Here is a 24,250-nt window from a genome sequence, read left to right as displayed (position 1 = left end):
GTAATGAATAAATCTTTTGTTACTTTACCTAGGCTCTCCATTTGGGAAAGAAAATCTTGGAAGTATGCTAATCATAATTGAAATTGTATTATAATTGAAAGTCAGTTATGTTGTCATTAGCTTGCATTGTTCTGTTGGAAATAATTGTGAAAACTTGAACTCCATCTTAGGATGATTATTTAATCAACAAGGATTCTTTATTGCCATTTTTATCAAGGGGTTTTATTAATGTCTAGTCTTAAAAAAAGATAATTTAAAATTTTGACAACACATTTTTTGGCTCATATATACCTATTCATTAAGGAATCATTCACCTAATGACATCAGCAAAATGCCTTTTCTTTCTCCTATTGAAATGCTTTTTATTTATTCCATTCACCTGGCTCTGGGATGTCAGTAGTCACAGTGAAACAGTAGAAGGAAAGAAGATCGGGGCCCTTAAAAGAGGAAAAATAATCCACATTTCTTTGTGCCCAAAGACAATTCAAATCACTGGATTTACAAGAATGTTTTTACTGAATCAACATTATAGCACCTATTTCTCTACCATTAAGTGAGCAAAAATGAATAAATGATTGTTTCTAATTATCCAGAAACCTACATGACTTGAAAGATTAGTAAAACCAATCTTTTCAGTCACTAGTTTGAACAAAATAAAGGTAGGTCATGAACTCATGGTAGCTAATTGTGTTTCATTTATTAACTGGACATCAGGAAAAAATACTAATGGATGTTTCCATGGGAATAGATTGGGATACCCCTGCTGTTACCAATTTCCCGGATTTCAGCTAATTTAAATTTAATAAGGCTTTAGGAACATGCACAATGGAACCTTGATGATATGGTTCCTACTAGACAACTGTTGACCAAATTATAATTTGATCTTCAGTGAGTTTGATTTGGAATCTTAGTGTTCTTGAAACTTATAATGAGTTCCTAAGGAGAAAGGCTGTACTCTTGGTCTTAATGTCTAAATATATTACACTTCAAGATATGACTGCTGCTAAAATCAACATATCAAGGCCTAGAATGTTCATGGAAGTAGGCAGAAAAGGTAATGATAATAAATCCTACACATAATCAACATCTAAGCCTGAACTGGGGATGAACAAGATACCTAGAAAGCTCCTCAGCTGTTTTGAGCAAGTTTTTCTTCCTAGGTTGTAATATCAAGTATCTTATTCAGCAAATTTTTGTTGCAGTAAATGTTTACATATCAGAGTAGAAAATCCCTCAATTTTAATGTCTCTCATAAAGTTGATTATCTTTGCATTCTTTTGCTTCACAGGTAAGCAATATGCTATTACATTCTCTAAGCCTATGGCAGGCTTTTAATTCACTTGACCATAATCCTAACCCAGAGGCTAGGACTCTGTGAACATAAATAGGCTCAGGAGTAGTTCCAGTGGAACTTTACTAATTATTAAGGCACCTCTTAACCTCTTGAGGTTGGCCTGATGGAGAGAAATCATGTTTCTCCTTAATGCCACTATGAGAGAGAATACTAGGCTGGAAGAGCAATAGGTTAGAGCCAGTGGCACTGATTATGTTCACACCTGTTTGAAAGGAAGCAGGCAGGGGCAGGCCTAAAGGGCAATCTCACAGCTTATGCTCTACATTTGGTCCTCTTAAAATAAATGAGAAAAATGTAAAAGTTTTAGAGTTTCTATGTTTTAGTTTCCCAGAATAAATTTGGTCACTGGGTAGGGCTGTAGGTTAGTAATTATTTAGAAGGCAGGATGAAATGTATTTTGTTTGTTTGATTTCTGTTCAGTGTTTATTTCACCTTGAACATGTGAAAAATTAGTGGCTTTCTTAACTTTTAAGGTTGACTACCCAGACTTAAGAGTTTTAAAACAGACAAGAAAATGTCAACAGTCTCTTGTGTTGTTGACACACTCAAACCAGTGATCATACATCATCTTTGTCTTAACTCTGAACTATGCATGTGAATAGACTTGGTACTGACCAAAAAATACATTTTGATATTTGGATTTTTCTAAACTAAATACACTGCTCTCCTAGGTAGGCTCTTTGCATTGTTGGCCTTCTGACCATTTTACAGCTCTAAGCACATGCTATTGTCTCCCAGTAGACTCAGAAGTTCTAGCAAGCTCTCAAAGGGCAAATATTATTCCTGTTGGAAGCAAACTAAGCAGAACTAAGTTCCAGAAAACACTGTTTCTGAGAAATTCTCAAATATCATCAAGAAGAATAAATGGTTAACTTAAAAGGAAAAACAGAGCTATGGCAACATAATATTAAAGTACAATACTGCAGTAAGGGTAGAAAACACATGTAAGGTTTCACCCTTGGTGTTCAGCCTTTTAAAAGCAAAAAGGTCATGTATATCAATTTGCAGTATACTAAAATTGTGTTCAAAGTTTATTTCAAGTCACAGAAAACATACAAACTAAGTCAACAGAATGAACTGATTTTGTTCTGAGAGAAGGTGATGGGAGTCCTCCACCTGGCACCAATTTGAGTCATTCAAGGGTTAGGATGCAGAATTCTTCTTTTTGCAACATTTCAACAAAGTTATGGAATTAATTTCCAGATTTGTTGCCAGGTAGTTTTGAAAACCTGTAAGGAAAAGTTGGGAGAAAGCCATCAGAAGTGGAGACAAAGTTCTCTTCCCCAAACACCAGGAAAAAAAAAGTAAAGGTGGGGGAGGGAGGCTACACATATGAGCAAATCACCAGGGAAAGATCCCTAAGGTATCTGCCTCTTGCTTCCCCAAAGTAATCATCCCTTACAGCGGAGTTTCTCAACCTCAACACTACTGACGTTTAGGGCCAGAGAACTCCTTGTTATTGGGGGATGTCCTGTGCATTACAGGATGTTTAGCAGTATCTCCGGTCTCCACCCACTGAAAGCCAGTAGCACACCATACCCCCTAAAGCTGTGATAACCAAAAATGTCTCCAGACACTTCCAAATGTCGTGTAGGGGGCAAAACTGCCTCTGGTTGAGAACCACTGACCTGATGGTAGTGGTACATAAGCCTGTCAGTGACAGCAGAGCTGGATCACAATGAGCAAGGTATAGGATGGAGGGAGAGCCAACATCTCGGCTACAGTATGCACAAATACCAGCAAATACACATTAAAACCTTCCCTGCATAGAACTACATACACAGAACTACGTGTGCGTACACACACACACACATTAATGCAGGTTTAGTAAAAATGGTAAAAGGTGAATAAGGTCTGTAGTCTAGTTAACGGTAAGGTACCAAAGTCAATTTCTTCCTTTTGCACTATAAACCAAAAAGGTATGTGTACAACAGCTTCCCAAGATGTTATCATTGCAGGAAGCTAGGGGAAGGGTACACGAGGCTCTTTGTAGTACTTTCCCAACTTCTTGTGAATTTTTAATTATTTCAAAATAAAAGTTAAAACAAAAAACCTTGCCCTGTGGTTTATGTGCAAGGCTTTAAAATGAGATATCTTACAAGCAAGAATACACAATGAAAGTACTTTCAGAAACATTTTTACCTCTACTATCCCAAAACATAATTTCCTCACATTGTAGGGAATGCCTTCTCTGGCATAAATAAATTAGAAAAAGTAAAAGAGAGGAATAATTTTTTTAATATATCTATTCCTCTGAATATAACAGGTCTATACTTTTATAGATCTATAATAGTCTATACTTTTACTGAAGAAAATAGAATGCCTTGGGTATCTGGACTAAAAGTGCTGGTCATACTGAAAGTCTACTCCATCCATCTACGACAGCTTCCCATTAAAGTTCAGTCATTTAAAGTCTAGATATAGATATAATGCACATTTCCAGTTTGGATGTTTTAACAACATTACAAATATGGATTAAAATACAATATATTTAGTAAAGACTGCTAGTTAGTGTAAATGAGTTCACTGTCATATGATAATACATGGATGGGAATTATAATAAAGATGGAATAAAAAGCAGAAATTCAAAATGTGATATTCCAACTGATATTGGGACAATGTACATTTTAAACTGTTCTTAGAAAGCAGAATTGTTTATGAAATACAAGATGTTGGGGAAAATTTTTTTAAAAAGAAACGCCAATACATGTAATCAAGTTAGGTCACATGACTATGTTCCTTTTTACCTGACTGATGAGCAAGAAAAATAAGGGCAGCAGTGTACAGCAACCTCTAAAATGTACAGGGACTGATGGCGATGGTGGACATTCACTACCTTAAATTATGTGCTGTAATAGTTTAACCTCAAAGTATTCAATGTAAAATAAATACTGGAAACTGAATGCTTATACGTTTTATTGAAATGGTTTGTATTTTCTTCATTTTGATGGGGAAATATTTTATTTTATTTATGTTATTTTATTTTGGAATAAAATAACAACTGATTCTGGAGGAATATATGATCAAACCATATCAAATTATATTATATCTAGGGAATGAGATTGAGAGGGCAGAGATTTTACCCTGAACTTTCTACATTTCTGTATTTGATTAATTTGGTTAAATTGATCATATGTCACTTTTGTCATTAGGAAAGAAAGGTTAAATTAGATTACAATCCATTCAATAACTGAACAAATGCCTACAGCCTTCCCTTGTCATGATAGGGACTGAGCTACTGAAGGGTGAAGGGTTTAGCCAAGAGGAGTGCAGGTCTTGGAGGGTCTTGTTGGTTAAGCTTGAAAGTATATATCCCAAATGCACGAGGAGCTTGTCTGACTCAGGCAGGGTAAGACTGCTCACCTTTTAAGGCGCTCCAGTAGATTTCTGTATTTGTTCCTTTAAGATCAGGATACTCTGCCTCTGCTCAGGAGGCAGCATGGCGATCTGGTCTGCAGTTAGTTGAAGAACCTGCATGATCAAAGCAGCCTGTGCAGAGGAAAAAAAGGTAGTGAGTTTTAATGATGGCAGCTAAAAAAACACCACCAGCTTCTGTCCAAAAAGGAAGGACAGAGAAAGGATAGTTCACACACAAAAAACAGCAGGCCAAAAAAAAAAAAAAATCAAACCAAACCAGAGAAAAAACCAAAACCAGCTGGTGAGAAAAGGCACAATGAAAAACACAAGTACAATGCCTAAGATCAGAAGACTCAAAATAGACACCTTAATGAACCCCAAATTCTTACAGACTAAGGTGACACCTGTGAGCCCTGGGAAGTCTACAATTTTTAATCCTGCTTTAAAAGTTTCTCTTGGGACTTCCCTGGTGGTGCAATGGTTAAGAATCCGCCTGCCAATGCAGGGACCATGGGTTCGAGCCCTGGTCCAGGAAGATCCCACATACTGCAGAGCAACTAAGCCCATGTGCCACAACTACTGAGCCTGTGCTCTAGAGCCCGCGAGCCACAACTACTGAGCCTGCGTGCCACAACTACTGAAGCCCACGCGCCTAGAGCCCGTGCTCCGCAACAAGAGAAGCCACTGCTATGAGAAGCCTGCGCACCACAACAAAGAGTAGCCCTTGCTCGTGCAACTAGAGAAAGCTCGCACATGGCAACGAAGTCCCAATGCAGCCAAAAATAAAATAAATTAAAAAAAAAAGTTTCTCCTTTTCACAAGTTTTAGCCTTTCCATCAGATATGAACTCCCTACAATGGTCAAATACAGAAACAGAAAGATATGCTCATGGGGAATCTGCTATTGTTTTTAGGGATAAGGCAAAAAAGGGAGGAAGAAAGGGATTTGGATTTCCAGGTCAATCAGGCCTGCACACAAAAAATCTACTGGCAGATAAGATGAAATGTAAGATAAGCTGCCATTCACATACATCCATTTAAGAATTTTAGGACCAAGCCCACAGATTCTCAGGTGACAAGATCATAAAGAGTTCTAAGAGTAAAAACATCACTTCCAAAGGGACTCTGAAGACCCAGGACCTCCACATGGTGACTGTGAAAAGAGGACTCCAAAAGACTCGTGCATATGGAGGCAGCTGGACAGCATTACTTACCTTCTCATGGTCCTGCGGAGTGACTTGGTTCTGGCCAGGACTAAAGCCACCAGGCTGGCCTCCACCCTGAATGCTCGCTCCTTGCATGCCCGCTCCCTGCATGACTGGGACCTATGTGCACAGAGAGACAAAGAGAGATTTTCGGTACTTCTCATTTAGGTAACCAGAAGCCAGTAATAACAGCAATGTGAAAAAATATCTGATTGTGGCTATGAGTTAAAAAAGCAAATTAATGACTGAATATCATTTCCTACTGTTAGCATCAGCAGAAGGCAGGGTTTAGCCAGAGATCAACTAGCAAGTTGACAAATTTCTTACAACAGCTCCAGCATCATCAACAAGTATCACACGGCACAAGTGGATACCATCAAATCAAGCAAAATTCAGCCACATAAGCACAGGGGAAACTGAGGGCATTCTAGAAACTAGCACTCAGTGGAAACAGAAACGAAAGCTGACAGATTCTAGAATAATGTATGCTGGTCCACTGGAGAAGCTACATTCACAGGGATACCACCTACCTCTAGTTCAATCAGACACAGGCCCTATCCCACAAGTAAGGCAGAGATGATCATAATGGCAGAGGCAGAAAGGAGATGGGAAGGCCTCCAGGGAAAGGACTACTATTAGCCCAACATTTGCTTTTTATAACTTTCCTCAGAGAATATGCAGCAGTTGCTTTCTGTTAAATACAGACCAAGAAACACGACTGACCTGAGTTAACAAAGTGCAGTTATATCATGCTTACTGGTACTTAAGATCTTCGATGGTTTCAATGTTTTGGAAGACAACCAGAACCCAAGGAAAAGGCCTCAGAGCACCTAGAATAACTGTTAAAAGGTCCCTATGCTGGATTTATGTTCACACTCAGGCATTTACCCAGAGCTTAGGTCGTACTCTTATTAAATACAAATTGTTAACAAACATGTTACCTGCTTCCCCAGCAGATGAGAAGCAGCAAAGCATGAAAGAAATGTGGATGAACCATTAGAAGCAGATATCATGACAGCAATGTGAAGAGCCAGGTGACAACCTGACAGTGAAGGATACCAGAAACCAAAACAGGAGATGCTATGCTTTCTATTATAGCCTATACAATAATGGGTACGTTTAATGATGACCTTGAGTAATCAAAAATGATCAAAATATTTTTTTGTATCCTGTTTAAGAAGAGAAGGAAGCATAGTATACTTCATAAATGATTTTTCATTAAAATAGTTTAAAAACTTGGTTGAATAATTCTATTATGTGGAACATTCATTTGGATGCATTAACTAATTTCCCAAAGACACCAGAGACATGAAGCATTAGTACAGCTTTGTACAGATTGCTAGAAATTATCACTTTCTGTTCTTTATAAATACTGAATCCGGAGACCAGTCTGAACCTTAATGAGCTGTTACAGACCTGAAAAATCTATGAGAGTAACCTTTTTGAAGCTTCAGTCAATACTAATTTGAGGTACTGTAATGTGATCTAACCATTTAATAATGGCCATTTAAAGTTTCCAGAAGAGCCTGTTCTAGGCTCTCAAGTAATAATACAGCTGACTACATATCCAGGTTTGCTAAGACAGTCCCAGTTTAAGCTTCTGCCCCACAGTAATTACTAACAGCACTCTCAAATGTGTCCCTGTTTGTGGATAGTAAGTTATATAATCACCCTAGTAATAATAAGCCTTTTACCAACAAGTTTCCAACTAGGTGGACTGAAGTTAATTTTAAAATTTGATTTAAAATTATGAGTTAGGGACATATTGTTAGGTTAAAAAACAAGATGCAGAACAGTGAAAGGAGGAAAAAGTAAGAATACATATATATTCATATTTGCAAAAATAAGAATATATATTCTTATTTGCTAGAAAGATACATTATAATAAAAGTGATTATCTATAGGAGATGGGGGTCACAAGGGAGACAGGTACGAGGAGGAAGTGAGGTTCTTACTGTATATTTTTTGTACATGAGTGAATGTATTTTATATATTTATTTATAAGTAAACATAGTAAACAATATTTTTAAAGTTTGAAGATAAAGTTTTTATTTTCTCTACCTCAGATCTAATTGGCTTTATAGAATCTACTAATGAAAATTATAATAAACATAATATTAGAGTAATAAGTTCGAGTACTAGCAGATAAAGGAGCAAGAAATTATTGATAAATGGTCTTCCAACCATTATTTTCGACATCTTTCTCCAAAGAATTATTGACAGAACTATATAAGGACATCATGTAGTTATTTGTTATTTATCTCCCCACTAGAATATAAGCTCCATGGGGGCAGGACTTCGTTTTGTTCACACTGCTGTATCCCCAGTACCTATAGCTCTGCCTGGTATATAGTAGGTGCTCAATAAATATTTGTTGAACGACTGACTGAAAGCATAAAACCCATTTTTATTATGAGGCTACTGACCATAGAGGGTATGATAAAAATCAAAGCCCACGAACACATTTTTTTAAGTGAAACTTGAAAAACAATAGAAAAGTTTTTTTCTATATATACCAGAAAACAACATATTCATATTTCATATTAGAGAGGAGGGACAGACACACATATACAACGTGCAGATAACAAGACAGAGTAGCATAGCGGAAAAAATAGTGGGTTCTATTCCTTGCTCTGCCACTTTTTAGTTGTGTGAATTTGGATAAGCCACCTGAATTCTTGGGTCTCAGTTTCCAAACCTATAAAATGAGAGAACTGGGTGACTGACATGTTCCATTCCAGCTCTGACAATACAGTTCTCTCTCTTGTGCATACACACACACACAAGAGGGAGTAAGGCACAGAAGCATATGGAAGAGAGAAGAGATAAAGAAGTACATAGAGGAATGAGGAAGTCACACTGAGGAAAAATGAAGGTGGAAGGGCTAGAGTGAAACGAAGGTGTTAGCCGAAAAACAAAACAAAACAAAACAAACTCAGAGGGAAGATACACATGTACTACCTCCCCGCAACCAACTGGAGGGTAAAAAGGATGGAGATAAGAACACATAGACAATCATAGACCACCATTACACATAGCTGGAGAAAGCCAAATAAAGAGAAAGAAGAGATAAGAATTTAGTTGCACAGCTTTTAAGACAAGCATTAGTAAATTGCCTTTCAACTCCACTATTCACTTTAGGCTATGTGATGAAAGTAAATTAAAATAGATTTCTGCAAACCTAAGATCAGCTAAATGACCACTAATAGCTCTTCATATGCTCTAATGCAGTGGTTCTTAGGGTTATACATTAGAATTATTTGGGGGAGATTTTTCAAATTATCCATGCCTAGATTCTACTGATGTGCTCTCTATCCCCTAAAATCAGGGATTCTGCTCTGAATGGAATTTGAAATTGTGGGACAAGGTTACACTTTTGGACTATAATCCTGGTAGTCAGAAAACCACCACCCTAAGGAACAGAGAAACTAAAGGAAGGGAGATTCTAATCTTCCCCAAAAAGCTGAGAAAACAACCCAAATCAGAAAGCAGTAATAATCAGCCTCAATAATCAATTCCTGAATAGATCAAGATTTCACATAGAAGTGACAGTTACATATACCTGTCTGGATCCCTGGGGGCCAACTGTCCCCATGTTAATTGGACTGGGACCCTGGATTCCACTAGGTATAGGGCCTCTAGGGCCTGGGACTGGGCCCCTTGTATCCATGCTTCTGGCCTCCATTCCTCTGACTTCCATTGCACGGGCCTCCATTGCACGGGCCTCCATTGCACGAGCCTCCATTGCACGGGCCTCCATCGCACGGGCTTCCAATCCTCTAGCATCTAATCCTCTTGCCTCCATGGCTCGTGCCTCCATCCCTCGTGCATCTATGCCTCGGGGATCTCTTCCACCTATAAAAAGTTGCAAGAAAACCATTGGGTAGCTACCCACCTTTACTGCAATAATAACCAACAATCAAATAAACGTTCTGTATCCCAGATTGGAGCCTAAGACAGCACGATCATCATGAGCCCACAAATACCAGTCAGCCTTGTGACGTGGTTTCCCCTCACCTCTGCCATCCAATGGTGGACCCCTCTGATCTAGCATGGGTCCTCTTGGCTCTGCCATTAGAGGTCTGGGCTCAGCTAACGGCCCTCCTCGCATCTCATGTGGGGGTGGGCCACGGCTGTCATGGCCAGGGACATGGTGCATGGGCGGACCCTGATGAGGTGGTCCCAGGTAACCTCTAGAGATGGAGAAAAAAATGTTATATTTTAAAACAGAACAAAACAATAAGAAAAAAGTGTCAACCAGAAGATCAGTAAAATTAGATAAAGAGCTGATGCAAACATCAGTCTACAAATACTAAGAGAATAACACAAAACAGGTCAAAGAAAAGCTATCGAGATGTAAATCCATGTATTCTAGAATTTCGTATTTGGTCAGGGCACTCAAATTAAGGAGGAATGAATGGATATCCATTATATATAATGAATACGCAGTAGGGTGCTTAAGAACATGGGTTACTGTATGGGTTCAAATCTAGGCTCTATCATTTATTAGCTGTGTGATCTTGGGCACATTTGCTTAACTTCTCTAAGCCTTAGTTTCTTCATCTGTAACATGGGACTGATATTAGTATCAATCGCACAGGGCTGTTGTGTGGATTTAGTGAGATGATCTCAGTAAAGTACTCAGAGCAGATTGAGAGGCATAATCCCCACTAATACCAATTATTATTATTATTATTGCTATTATTATTACTACTAACAATAAGCAATATAATTTTTTCCTGTTTAGATATGTGTGCTAGAATTTCCAATTTCTGAGGATGGAGTAGCAATGGTTAGTTCAAAATGACACACTCAACTACATAGTTCTGCCCAGGAAGTGCTTCATCTTGGACAGTGGCCATGAATATTTATTTATCTTTTGAAGTAAGCAAACAGGCACAACTGGTATGAAAAGACTTTGTTCTCAAAGCAAGCGGAAATTCTGATTCCTTCAATCTTTTCCTTCTGTGTCAGTGCTTACCTAGGCTCTACCTCTCCAGTTACAGAAAGTAAAGTGCCTCCGCGTGGGTCATTTGGAGCATCTCCCAACAGACCTCGAGGAGTTGGGACGTTGGCAGGCAAGGGCCCACGCTGCATAGCTGCTCTGGGGTCTTGCATCGGCACTGACAGGGAAACAAATGGGGAGGTACTGCTGTGAAGGACATGTAAGGCAAGAAGAAATGACTCTATATGCCACTGACAACACAGTTCAGACCCCTTAGAGTAGGTGAAACCTCACCACAACAGACTTCTCTTGCAGCTCAAGAACAGAAGCAGGGTATAGGCAGAATTTGTTCCATGTCAGAGGTATGGATGGAATTATGTAAAGAACAAACTGGGGAGCAACCTGCCAAGGCCTAGCACTGCAACCTGAAGAAACTGAGGCTCCTGGTTTTGCTTATAATCAATCTTAGTTCAAGGACCAGAGTCACAAAAGAGAGGTAGGGCCTTGGCATATGTGAACACTGCCATGGCTCTGCAAGAACCTGCTGTCTCCTTACAGACTGCTATTCCATCCAAGCCTCCTGACACCAGTAGGGAGGGAGTACAGCCTCAGACAGTTGCCCATATCATCCATGTTCTCTGCCCTGTGTGAAGAGGTCAATCTTAGGCTTGTGGCCCCAAAAGGAAAAAAATGAAAAAACAAAAAACCCAAAACACTACCCTTTTGGGTTCCGAATGTGAGGATGACTGCCAAGCAGCCCTTTACCTCTCAACGTCCCACCCTGAACACCACAAGCAAAAGGAAACCCGCAGATACAATGGGTACCTTGGACTCGCTCAATTGATGCAGGCCCGGTGGGTCCCACGGGCGAGTGCTGTAGGGTTCCTAGGTGAGCAGTAAGTTCAAAAGGAGAAAGAACAGACACTTAAAATAGCTTTCACACACACGCAGAGGCACACAGACAGTGGAGATTTACACATATAAGTTAAAGAGCCAAGAGTTCATTAGCTTGCCCTGGGCTACAAAATCTTCCTAAACTATATAAGCTTCTTTGGGATCTGAAACTGTTCTGCTTTGATGAGATTGCTTCCTAAGGTAAAACCTGTGGGCCACTGATTTTATTTGAGCAGGAATAACCAGCCACTTTCAATTTACACCTCTCCTACTGGGATTCCCCTTAAATCTTATGATACTATGAAAAAGAGAAACAAAATATAAAAAGGATGCTTCTGAAACTCCAGTTAGGCAAAGAAGGTAAACATATTTTCATAAGCAAAAAATGAAAGAAATTGCACTGAATCTGGAAGGCAAGATTTATTCTGGAAAAGCCCATTAACAGAAGTGGCACAGTATTATTTTTGTCATAATTTAAAGCACAAAAATTTCTGCTATCAAATGGGGAAATGCAGTGAATGAACTTTAGACAAAGAAAGAGAATATTACTCCTCAAGAAGTACTCTGCCACTGTAAGTTTTTGATAAACAAACATCATGACATCAGCAAATAAAGACTAATAAGATGACAAGGGTGCCAACACTAAACAAAGGTGGCAGAAGGCAAGAAGAAGTCTCTTCTTAAACATCTCAATGTCTCTTTTCAACATTACAAATGTGTAAAAGAAGCATGGATTGCAGGAAAAGAATGACAAACTGGGTACAAATGAAAGATTCTTGCTTCCTCTGCTGGGTACTAAAGGAAAAGTATAAAAGAAAAGTCTCATTTTGTCTCTTCATGAAGACATCCTTGATATACCTTCAAAACTCAAGTCATTTCCCTTTGTTAACTTTTGACCAGAAAGGTGAAGATAACTGTATCAAGGAAGATGTCTTGTGGAAGTGTGTATTAAACAAAGTTTGATTTACTGATGGCTGGGGGAGAGGTAGAGGTATGACTGAAACTTCTAGTTCCTTCTCACTACTGCAAAAATACTTTGGGGCACATACACGATCTACTGATAGCAGCTGAGGGGGGTGGGGCACAATAGCATAAAAGCATGGCCTGCTCAGACGAGGTGTCTGGACAAAGAGCTTGTTCCATTGTCAATTGCCTGACAAGATTATTAGCTCTGTCACTTTAGCAACCAATATCAGTATACAAACCATAAACAAGGAGTACAGTGCATAGGCCTGTATCTTAGTACTTTGCTTAAAAAAAAAAGGGTTTTGGGGAATTCCCTAGCAGTCCAGTGGTTAGGACTCAGCACTTTCATTGCCATGGCACAGGTTCAATCCCTGGTTGGGGAACTAAGATCCTGCAAGCCACATGGTGTGGCCAAAAAAAAATCAATTAAAAAAATTTTTTTAATGGGTTTTACTTATAGACCATATGCTAATAAGAAGTAACTTAAGCTTCCCTACACTTGTCCAAAGCAGTTCTTTCTCATCACAAGGACACAATGAATAAGAACAGAAGACACTGGAAGGAAACAGAAGCAGTGTGATTGACAGAAAGAGGATAGATTTCAGAGTCAGGGACTTTGGAATCTTAGCTCTGCCACTTATTAGCTGGAAAAGAAGACGAATGCACCAAGCCCAGGCCACGTTACTCAGATACCAGTATTTACTTACCATGTCCCCTTGAGGAAGTAACTCAGAACTCTGAGCTTCCAGCTCTTCACCTGAAAACTGAGGTGCTGCCACCTAACTCACAAGGTTGTTTATGAAAATTAAAGTGCATGGCCTATAGGATGCACTCAGTTTTGTTAGTTCCTTCTGTTTTCTCACTCTCTCTCTTCCTGATGTTGGTTTCAACCGAATCACTGCATTTTCTTTTCTTCAAACTCCAGTAGCATAGAGAAATAACGTGGACATTTTGGAGCGGCTGCCACTGTGGTATCCAGTGTTACTGCCACAGTATAACATATACTTACCAAGCAGGCTTCACAGACCTTTGACCCCCTCCCAGTTTTCTCTGGGGTTTAAATTTAGTCTTCCACATACCCAGTCACATATTACATGGTCATAATTAAAATTCCTTACTCAGATCTCCATGTAAGTAGAGGCATTAAACTATCAGGGAAAGGCGACATAAATTAAATAGAAACAAAGGATCCATTTGCTTCATCATCAATTCTTGTAGAGCTGGGCTCTGAATCACTAGATAGAAGTCGAGACAGTGCTGCCCAACAGAATTTTCTGCAATGATGGAAGTGTTCTATATCTGCAATATCCAGTATGGTATTCACTAGCCACATGCGGCTACTGAGCACTCAGAATGTGGCTACTGTGAATGAGGAACTGAGTTTTACATTTTACCTAATTTCAATTTAATTAATTTAATATTTGAATAGCCACATGTGGTTAGTGGCTGCCATATCAGATAGTACAGATATAGAACATTTCCATGTCTAGTCCACATTAATCGGACATTAATATTTATTTACCTTGTCCCCGCTCCATGGACACTGGTCCACTTCCTGGCATTCCAACCTGGGCCTGCATTCCTCCTAGAAGATAAAGGGCAGGAAAGAAAAACAAATTGGGACAGTGGGGAAAAAATTTGGACAGTGGCTGAGTTAACAAATTTCCTCTTTCTGCCCCACAAGCAGAAACCTACACAGGAAGATCATAAGTACCACTAAATGCAGTTATACAGAAGATGGAGTTTGTTACTGTACTTTAGCCATTGGTGACAGAAAAGTGAGTTAAAGAAGAATTCGTAATCTCACTGGTTACCAAAACTTTGGCAGGGGGCTTCCCTGGTGGCACAGTGGTTGAGTCCGCCTGCCGATGCAGGGGACGCGAGTTCGTGCCCTGGTCCGGGAAGATCCCACATGCCGCGGAGCGGCTGGGCCCGTGAGCCATGGCCGCTGAGCCTGCGTGTCCAGAGCCTGTGCTCCGCAATGGGAGAGGCCACAACAGTGAGAGGCCCGCGTACCACAAAAAAAAAAAACTTTGGCAGGGAGTTCTGTAATACAGAACAATGGCACTTACCCATGTACCTCCTCCCACAGGAGGCACTACTGTTCCCAGTGTACTTTGTAAATGGGGGGGTACACTGTTGCAGTTGTGACAAAGATTTGTGGGGGCACGCCTGGCATTTTATGAGAAGCCAACAGGGATACTAGATGTCCTGCAACGTATGAGACAATTCTGCAAAATCAAGGATTACCCTGTCTTGCAAAACTTTCAAATGTCTTGCTAAACATTCACACAAATGAAAACCTTTTTATAGTCATCTAAACTTAAAACTTGTCTGTTTTATTTGTAAACAAAGCGCTTCTTTGTCCAGTTTTTACACACACACACACACACACACACTGAATTTTCCAAGAATGCAATTACTGAGTAAATTATGGGTATTGTATCTTGTTTTGTTAAGAACTTTACCAAGAGTTTTCATTTTCACCATTCAGAAAATCACATCATCAATGTCAACAGTCCTTGTGGTATCTGAATTGCCAAAACAACATACCTGGGTCTGTCTTTTACTTTTATAGTATTGGTGCAAGCATCTGACTGCTATTTATTGTTTTCTAGTGTAGCTGTGCTTGAATACTTGCGTATTTATAATATTCTTTTACTATAAATTAATTTCCTTTTACTTCTCCTTTATATTATAGTTAGGGTAACTATACTGATTTTTTGGAAGCCATGTTAAGTATGCTATGTCACCTGTGCATTTCATTTCAGGATAGTAAAGGGTCACTGCAAGATATGTTACAAAAAGGAGCCACTGGGTCTAATAGTGTTGAGAATGACAGGTCTGCTCTAACCAGCAGGGCTATGATTGCTATACAAAGACTAAACATGTACCATAAGTCCTTGTCTGGTCCTTCCCACGTAGCAATAATTCTGTTTTCCTCAAAGGAACAATATATGCTGCGAGTGGGGAGAAAAGACAAGCTGAACTGTTTGCAGTTCATTAATACTCACCTAAAATACCCAAGTACAATACATGTCACATTCTCTTATCCCATTTAACATGCCAGGCACCAAAGAGCCATGAATTAAGAACCTGAGTCTGTGCTAGCCCTACCAATGCTACTAAGTAACTGTCATTTTGAACAACTGATTTGATAAAATTAACATACCCTCAGGCTTCCTCATCTGTAAAGTGAACGAGTTTATTTAAACAGTGTTTTCTCAGAATGTGGTCCCAGACCAGCAGCGTCAGCATCACCAGAGACTTGTCAGAACTGCAAAGCTTAGAGCTCTACCTCAGACCTGCTGAAATGCAAACTCTGGGTGTGGAGACCAGCAATTTGTGTTTTCATAAGCCCTTCAGGTGATGCTAATGCACACTAACATTTGAGGTCTAAATGATTTCAAAGCTCTCTTCTAGCTATAACATTCTATGATTTATTCAGACCACTCATCAAAACAATACAAAAATTTAGGATCTGAGGAAAGCAATGGCAGAAGGCAATATGGGTAATTTATCATACTACACTATCACATAATGGCACTTTTATCTATATGGACTAGCTTCCCAGAAGTGGAATTGGTGGGTCAAAGTGTATATGAATTTTTAATGTGAGACTACTTTCTTAAAAGGCTTAAAAAGTTCACATTTCCACCAGCAATGTATACTACCACTCTCCCCACCAATATTAAGTGTCATCTCTGAAACTTTTGCTAGTAGGACGGGTTTAAGTAAAGTGAAATCTCGTTATTTAATTCGAAATCCCCTGAATATAAATGAATGTTTATTGCCATTTGGACTTGCTCTTCTATGATGTGCTCTTCTATGAAGTACCTACTCATTTTCTTTGCCTACTTTTCTACTAGTTTGTTCCCTCTTCTCATCAACAGCCAAAGAGCTTCGTACAGGGTATCTCAAAAATTGTAGTGAAGTTTTAAGTTTCAATAACTTCAGAACTATAAATGCTACAAACGCATAAAAAATATCACTTGAAAATTCAATTATTTAAGTTTCTTTTACACTTACTTTCAACTTTTGTATTTATTAATTCCCTCTTCTTGGTACCTTGGGTTTTTTAAAAATTATTTTTCTAATACTTTAGAACTAGCAGAGTTCCTTTATTCTTTAATAAGGCACTTAAGGGTATTCATTTTCGTTTAAGTACTGCTTTCACTATTTCCTGCACTTTTTTGTATGAAGTGTACTACTTTTTGTTGTCTTTTAGATAATTTATAAATATCTTTTTATTTTCTCTTTTAATTCAAGGATTACCAAGAATATGTTCCTTAACTTTACAAGTAAAGGTTCTTTCCAGTCACCTTTAAATTATTTATTTCTAACTTTATTGGCTTATAATCAGAGAATGCAGCCTGTAAAATCTCTACATTTTAAAATTTGTTTTTATTTTATGGCTAAGTACATGGTCATTTTTTTAATGGGGGGAGTATATTTTCCAATCAAAAGATATAAGGCTCCCTCTCTATATTAAATCAAGCTTATTGATTCCATTATTTTATTTCTCAACATCCTTACTTATTTTTTGTCTACAGATTTTTTTGTCAGTGTGGTCTACAAATGACAATGATACACACTGTATGTTAACAGTTCGTGATTGTTAACTACAGAAATGGAGAGTAGACACTTTTATAGCAACTTGACATTGCTGTGACATCCAAGTGCATGACATGTACTTGTCTCACTGAACAGGGTATAGACCAGTTTAGGTGTTTTTCAACTCATGTAATGAGCTGCATATGTCATGGGTTGCACACTTGTTATGTGTAGTAGGACCACATTACAACTTGTGATATTTTAAGGTAAGCTAGGTACCTATAGCACAAAAAATGTATAAAACACAGAATCTATTTCTTTCAATAAAAGATAATTTAAGTTTAATGGTAACTCTATAGGATAAGTGAAAATCCCTTCTCCCATTCCCTGTCAACTTAGCTCTTTAGACTGGTTTCTCTATAAACCAGAACAATTTAAGGCCAAATTATTGCCCATTAGTTGTGTTGTAGTCAATCTAACCCAGATTAGATAAATTAACAAGAAGTGAGTTTGTTGTGCAAAAAACTTTAAATACTGATACACATCGTATGTTCATACTGGTGTTTTATATGAGGAATCACCTATTTCACCCATAACTTTTTAAGTTATGATTGTTAAATGACGAAAAGCTACAAGCGCAATATTAATTCCTATATACACAATTTTAGTGAACATATTAGTTTTTAGAATTCTTTTTTCCTTTTGTTGTTTGGTCTAATTATATTTCATGAAATCCAATGTTATGTTTGTTACATATAATAACAAATGCAACCAGGCATTTTGCTTCTGTTTTTTTTCCCGCATGTACTTTTTAACCTAATCTGACAGTCTGGCTTTTAGTGGGAGAATTCAGTCCATTCACATTTAGCAGAATAATGACTATATGAGATTTTATTCCTTCTACCTTAACTCTATGTTTATTATTACTTACTTCACAATGTAATTTCCTTTTCTCTATATTTGCTGGCTTGGTGTAGTTTCCATTCATTCTATTTTTTCCCCTCATTAACTTGGAATTTTACTGTACTTTTCCAATTTACTGTTCTTTCCTCTGCTCTCATAATCAGACATATAGGATGTGTATATAAGAAATCAACTACTTCTTCCACCTAGGATATATACTGCCTAGCTATACATTAATTTAATATCAAGATCTCGTTGCCACATAATAATTTGGCTACACTATGCCATTTGCTATAACAAAACTCTAGCAAAATACCAAAATGGTGAAAATTCTAAATGAAAACATACCTCCAGGAGCTAAGGAACCAGGCCCAGGTCCTGTTACAGTGGCTGGTATCTGCCCTGGTGCTGCAACTCCAGCCTGTAGAGAAGCTTGCATCAGAGGAGGTGCGCCATTGACATGCATTCCACTCTGACCAAGAGAAAAACCAGAGTATGTATATGCCCCTGTGAAGACTCAACACACAAAGTCTATGACCTTAAATAACTCTTCAAATTGACACCCCCAAATAGTCTACCAAATACCCTTTTCTGACAGCACGTCTCATGCAGCATTAGATTTATAACACACTTTGAACAGAAGCTGCAATACATGCAATGAGCCTGGTTACACAGAACACAATTACGACAGACCGTACTATAAAAGCAGAGGTTGACAAGTCTTATCTGTGTGGTGAGGCCATATATAGCACCTATTTGTTGACTTAGAGACGAGGGCCTGGCAGTAAAAGTTTTAAAAAAAAGTGCCTTGAATGCAAGAAGAAATGAGGACTTAAAAAAAAAACAAAACAGAACTGCTGGTAGTCTACATTTTTAAGATGAAAAATTTTCTTTGACCAATCTTTTCTCATTGCTGTCCTCAGAAATAGTTCTACTTGGGAGGGGGATGTAAAATTTTTCTAATGCTACATTAAAGCTCCGGAGGAAAAGGGAATGTTATGTTTTCATTTGTGTATTCCCAAAAGAACTGAGCAGCCCCTTGGAATAGAAAAATAAAAACTAAGATATATATAAATATTTAAAAAATTACATATATTCTCAGAGAACACAAACAAAACTCTAGAATAGAAAAGAGGAAACTGTAGAGTGAGGTGGTTAAGAGAAAACAGGTTATGATGTCAGACAGAACCAGATTCAGATCCTGAATTTGCCACTTAGATTGTTATTTTTGGAGCAGTTAACCTCTCTGGACCTTAATTTATTTCCTTTCTATTTCTGGAAAAGTATTTATTGAATCAGAGCAGGGGATAGTAAACTATGACCCATGGGCCAAATCTGGCTCACTGCTTGGTTTCATAAATAGTTTCATTGGAATGCAATCATGCACATTTGTTTATGTACTGTCTGTGGTTCATTTCACACTCCAATGGCAGAGCTGAGTAGTTAAGACAAATTCCACGACCTGCAAAGCCAAAAAATATTTACTATTTGGCCATTTAGAAGATGTTTGCTGACCCTCACCATAACTTTTGTATGAGCCATCCAAATTGTTTACCTCTGCCCATCTAACAGGTGAAAAATGATAGCTTATTGTACTTCATTCACATTTATCTTATTTTGAGGCTGAATACTTTTCATACATTTAATATATATTTGTATTTCCATTCTTATGAACTGTTCATGTCCATTGCATAGTTTTCTACTGGGTTATTGGTAATTTTCTTACTAATTTATAGGAGGTGTTTTTTAATATGAAAAATTTCAGACATATAAGTTGTATAGAGAATAAAATAACCACATAGCTTAGGAAACAAATCACATACATAATTGAAATCTCCTGTATGGTCTTCCCCATTGCATCCTGTATCCCCTTCTTAGACAACCACTTAAGAATTCTTATAGATGTTTTGAAATTTTATGTAAACCATTACATACTAAACACATTCTTTGCAACTCACTCAACATGTTTTTGGGATATGTACAGACACATACATCCTGTATTTTGGAAATACTTCCACATTCACTTATTTTCATTTCTGTATGGCATTATGTTTTTGAGTTACCTGTGTTGATACCATGTATCCTAGTTCATCCTAACTGCTATATGAAACTACATTTTTGAAAGTCATTCACGGTGACACATGTAGTTTATTTAACTGTTGTAGAGTATTTCATTGGATAAATATACCACATTTTCTCCATTCTTCCATTGCTGTACATTTAGGATGTTTCCAATTTTTCACTATTAAAATGTGGCAATAAACATTCTTGAATATGACTAATGGCCCTTAGGTAATCAGCCTGCTGTCCATCACGTGTGTGGCAAATACTTTTTCCCAATTTGTCATTTGTCTTTGGTGTTTATTTCTTTTTCTCTGTTCAGAAGTTTTTCAGTTTTCAAATATACCAATTTTTCATGGCTTCAGGGTTTTGTGTCACACTTGGAAAATAAGCTTTACTTTTTTCATCAGTGAGAATGGAGATAAGAAGAGTGCCGACCTCATACAACCGTTCTAAGTATTAAATGAGACAATGTATATGGAATAACAAAGTGCCAACCACAGTGCCACACATGCACATATACACAAAATCAGCTTATAAAAAAAGGGCATAAAGGAAGGATCTCTGTTTTACAAACTTGGCACTAAATCTGTATTCATTCAGATGTCATGTACTCTGCAACCCTGTTAACTGCTTTTATGCCTGGAAACTGAAATTATCATCTCTGGCTGCTCACCATTCTTCTTCCAATATATCCTCCTAAAATGAAAATGACATTTTCAAGGCAGTTCAAAAATGTTAAGGGATAAAGTCCTACCAAAGACTGGGCCTGAGGGGCCTGAGGATTCTGCTGGTTCATCGACACATTGGATCCTGAGCCAGGTCCGGCGCTGTGGACTGTCTGAGGGTTGCCTGCAATCAGTGTTGGGATATTTGTCTGGCGATGCAGAATTTTCTAAAAAATGAAAAGACAAATCTATGAGCTGTCTGTTTCTACCCCACTCAAGGTTTACCCTAGCATTTCCATAAAAGAACCAGAAGCACTCACCAAGGCAATTTCTGGATCCACAATTCTCATCACTACCTGGGCTTGTAGCAAAGCATAAGCCAGTTGAGGGTTCTGAAGCAACATGTTCCGTGCTTCCTGAGGACTATTCTGGACACAGAGCTGTGAAGATAAACAGATTCATCATCAGGTTCAAAACTTATTACTCAGAAATTGACAGTGATTTAGAGCTATTCCCATCTGAGAAATGTAATATTCAAGAGGCTTTTAAAGCTATTATCAGTTTTTACATAGCACACAAAATCTTGGTCATGGCAGGCAAGAGAAGGAAGAGGCATTTCAAATACCATAATACCACCATTTAGGAAAAAAGCCACATTTTAACATCTACATTTGATATCTATGGGCCACAAAAACCCTGCCAGATTGTGTAGGTGTGTTTGTGTACAAAAAATGGAAAGCTCTTTGTATGAAATATACAACACACTGTGCACATATGGAATACTGAAGGTGCAAGAAATGTTGGTCAACAGGCACACTTTCTATTTGAGCTCAGGAAATCATTTCCATTAACTCAATGTTAATTTCCATTAACATCAATGACTTCTTGAAGAGTTGATATGCTATGATTTTCCATAACCTAATGCCTCCTCTTACCTTCATTTGTTTCATCAGCTCAAACATCTGCTCTGGTGGAAGACTGGCAACTGCTTTGCTAATGGACTCAGGGGCATCCTCAGGACTGATGGTCTCTCCATAAGGTGACTCAATGACAGGGGCACCAGTGCCAAGGCCTGATTGGGAAGAAAGTACAAAAACATTAAGGAGGCAAATTAAAGAGCTAAATCATTTCAAGTATCTACTTTCCAGGGTTGCTGTAAGGACCTGTTGATAACTTTAAATTTTCTGGAGCTTAGAAATAAGTGACTTGCAGGACTTCCCTGGTGGCGCAGTGGTTAAGAATCCGCCTGCCAATGCAGGAGACACGGGTTCAATCCCTGGTCAGGGAAGATCCCACATGCCACAGAGCAGCTAAGCCCGTGTGCCACAACTACTGAGCCCACGTGCCACAACTACTGAAGCCCATGTGCCCCTGAAGTCTGTGCTCCACAACAAGCCACCACAATGAGAAGCCTGTGCACTGGAACGAAGAGTAGCCCCCGCTCAATGCAACTGGAGAAAGCCCATGCGCAGCAACGAAGACCCAACGTGACTAAAAATAAATAAATAAATATATATTTTTTTTAAAAAAAAAGAAAAGAGGGCTTCCCTGGTGGTGCAGTGGTTGGGAGTCCGCCTGCCGATGCAGGGGACGCGGGTTCGTGCCCCAGTCCGGGAAGATCCCACATGCCGCGGAGCGGCTGGACCCGTGAGCCATGGCCACTGAGCCTGCGCGTCCGGAGCCTGTGCTCCGCAATGGGAGAGGCCACAGCAGTGAGAGGCCCGCGTACCGCAAAAAAAAAAAAAAAAAAAAAGAAAAGAAAAGAAATAAGTGACTTGCAAGGCTTTTATTTCCGTGTAGGAAAGTGACAAAGTATATTTTCTACTCTCAAAGGAAAGCTGAGACCAGGATTGTATAGATGAACAATGTTAACATAAATTAGGGACTAGGGATATCCATTTCCTTTCACAAGTCATTTCAGGAGCAAAAGTTTCAAATAGAAAAAAAATCTAATTTCAAAATGGAATTTCTGGATCTATTACCTCATGAAAAAAGCCATGAGAATGCCTCGGTATCCCCATCAGTTACACATCTGGCAACATAACAGGAGTGGCAAACACTAATGACAGACATAGTTAACATAACTAATGGCGTGGTAAACCTGTAATTCATCTTCAACTGGAAATCAACTCCTTGGCAATGGAAGGACTTAAGTCAACTTTACCTTATTTCTCAAAGATACACACTTCCCTAATACAGGTACCTCAGGTGGGTCAGGTAAAGAAGCTGTGTGGCTGACAACCATTTCAGCAGATGCTAAAACATATCATTAAGTGGAAAATCTTCATTGTTACATCTTTACTAACTCATGTTGCACACAGCTTGGGTTTATACTCACTCTTCAGCTCTTCTTTGTTCTTTTCGCTGGCAGCATTGTCCACTCGAAGTGCTCTCCCACTGAATTCGCGCCCATTTAGGTTTCGCATGGCACTAAGTGCTGTCTCCTGGTCTTGGTATTCACAGAAGCCATAACCTTTTGGCTTTCCTGTCTCCCTATCATATACCAACCTGGAGAGCAGAACCAAGTGTCAGGCACAAGTGTTACATACACACAGGGTTCCCACTAACATTGCCATGTTCTAATTTGATCTACCATAAGACAAATAACCTTATCGCTCTGTCTCACTGAAATACTTTTTACACATCTTAAGTGAAAAAAAATGTATCTTTTAGTAAAAATGAATGTGAATTGTATGATATGTGAATTACATCTTAATAAAGCTGTTACAAACAAACAAGAAGAATGCATGTGAAAACTCACCAGTAAAAGGCTTGCCATTATTACTAAGGGCCAAATTTGTGGTGATTTTAAAGAAACTTCCACCAAGTGGTAAAAGGGGATCTCACCTGAAACTAACAACAGGTCCAACCTCAGAAAAGATGTCCTTTAATTGCTCTTCAGTAGCCTCATATGGAATGTTCCCCACTAAGGAAAAAATAGATAACATATCAAAACTCTGAGTTTGTAACCTAGATCTTTTGTGAGAAAGTATCTACATATATCACTGAAAATGTAACAACTTAGCACAGGGAGATCAGCTAGGTGGTTTGTGACCACCTAGAGGGGTGGGATAGGGAGGATGGGAGGGAGGGAGACGTAAGTGGGAAGAGATATGGGAACATATGTACATGTATAACTGATTCACTTTGTTATAAAGCAGAAACTAACATGCCATTGTAAAGCAATTATACTCCAATAAAGATGTTAAAAAAAAAAAGAAAATGTAACAACTGGTTCAAATACAGTGTTCCTCCAATCCTGGTTCCACCGTATTCCCTTAGACAAGATTTCAATCCTGTCTGCTGACTTTATTTACAAGAGAAATAAACCAGTTAGACTAAAC

General features: G+C 38.5%; 1 protein-coding gene across 1 annotated transcript; it reads right to left on the bottom strand.

Annotated features, from left to right (window-relative positions):
- Positions 1-2,253: 2,253 nt before the first annotated feature.
- On the bottom strand, positions 2,254-23,954 carry CSTF2 (cleavage stimulation factor subunit 2). The gene is made up of 13 exons (XM_082864037.1): positions 23,754-23,954; positions 23,245-23,414; positions 21,842-21,978; positions 21,227-21,346; positions 20,996-21,133; positions 18,526-18,649; positions 14,243-14,305; positions 10,897-11,038; positions 9,933-10,108; positions 9,478-9,770; positions 5,925-6,035; positions 4,718-4,843; positions 2,254-2,583 (listed from the first exon to the last, which is right to left on the bottom strand). The coding sequence occupies exons 1-12, from the start codon at positions 23,852-23,854 to the stop codon at positions 4,721-4,723; spliced, it is 1,698 nt and encodes a 565-aa protein (XP_082720163.1). The 5' UTR covers positions 23,855-23,954; the 3' UTR covers positions 2,254-2,583; positions 4,718-4,720.
- Between the last annotated feature and the right edge of the window lie 296 nt (positions 23,955-24,250).

The sequence above is a fragment of the Leucopleurus acutus genome (assembly GCF_964270905.1).
Source record: "Leucopleurus acutus genome assembly, chromosome: X".
In the NCBI taxonomy this organism is placed as follows: Eukaryota; Metazoa; Chordata; class Mammalia; order Artiodactyla; family Delphinidae; genus Leucopleurus; species Leucopleurus acutus.
Note: the sequence above shows the minus strand (reverse complement) of the source record. Positions and strands in the feature narration are given on the sequence as shown.

Bases quoted from the DNA above. Each gene is read 5' to 3' on its own strand.
- CSTF2 (XM_082864037.1), bottom strand. From the start codon at position 23,854: ATGTTATCTATTTTTTCCTTAGTGGGGAACATTCCATATGAGGCTACT. The intron at 23,415-23,753 runs GTGAGATCCCCT...TCTGCTCTCCAG, and splicing joins GGACCTGTTGTTAGTTTCAG to GTTGGTATATGATAGGGAGA. The intron at 21,979-23,244 runs GTGAGTATAAAC...CTTCCCAATCAG, and splicing joins GAACAAAGAAGAGCTGAAGA to GCCTTGGCACTGGTGCCCCT.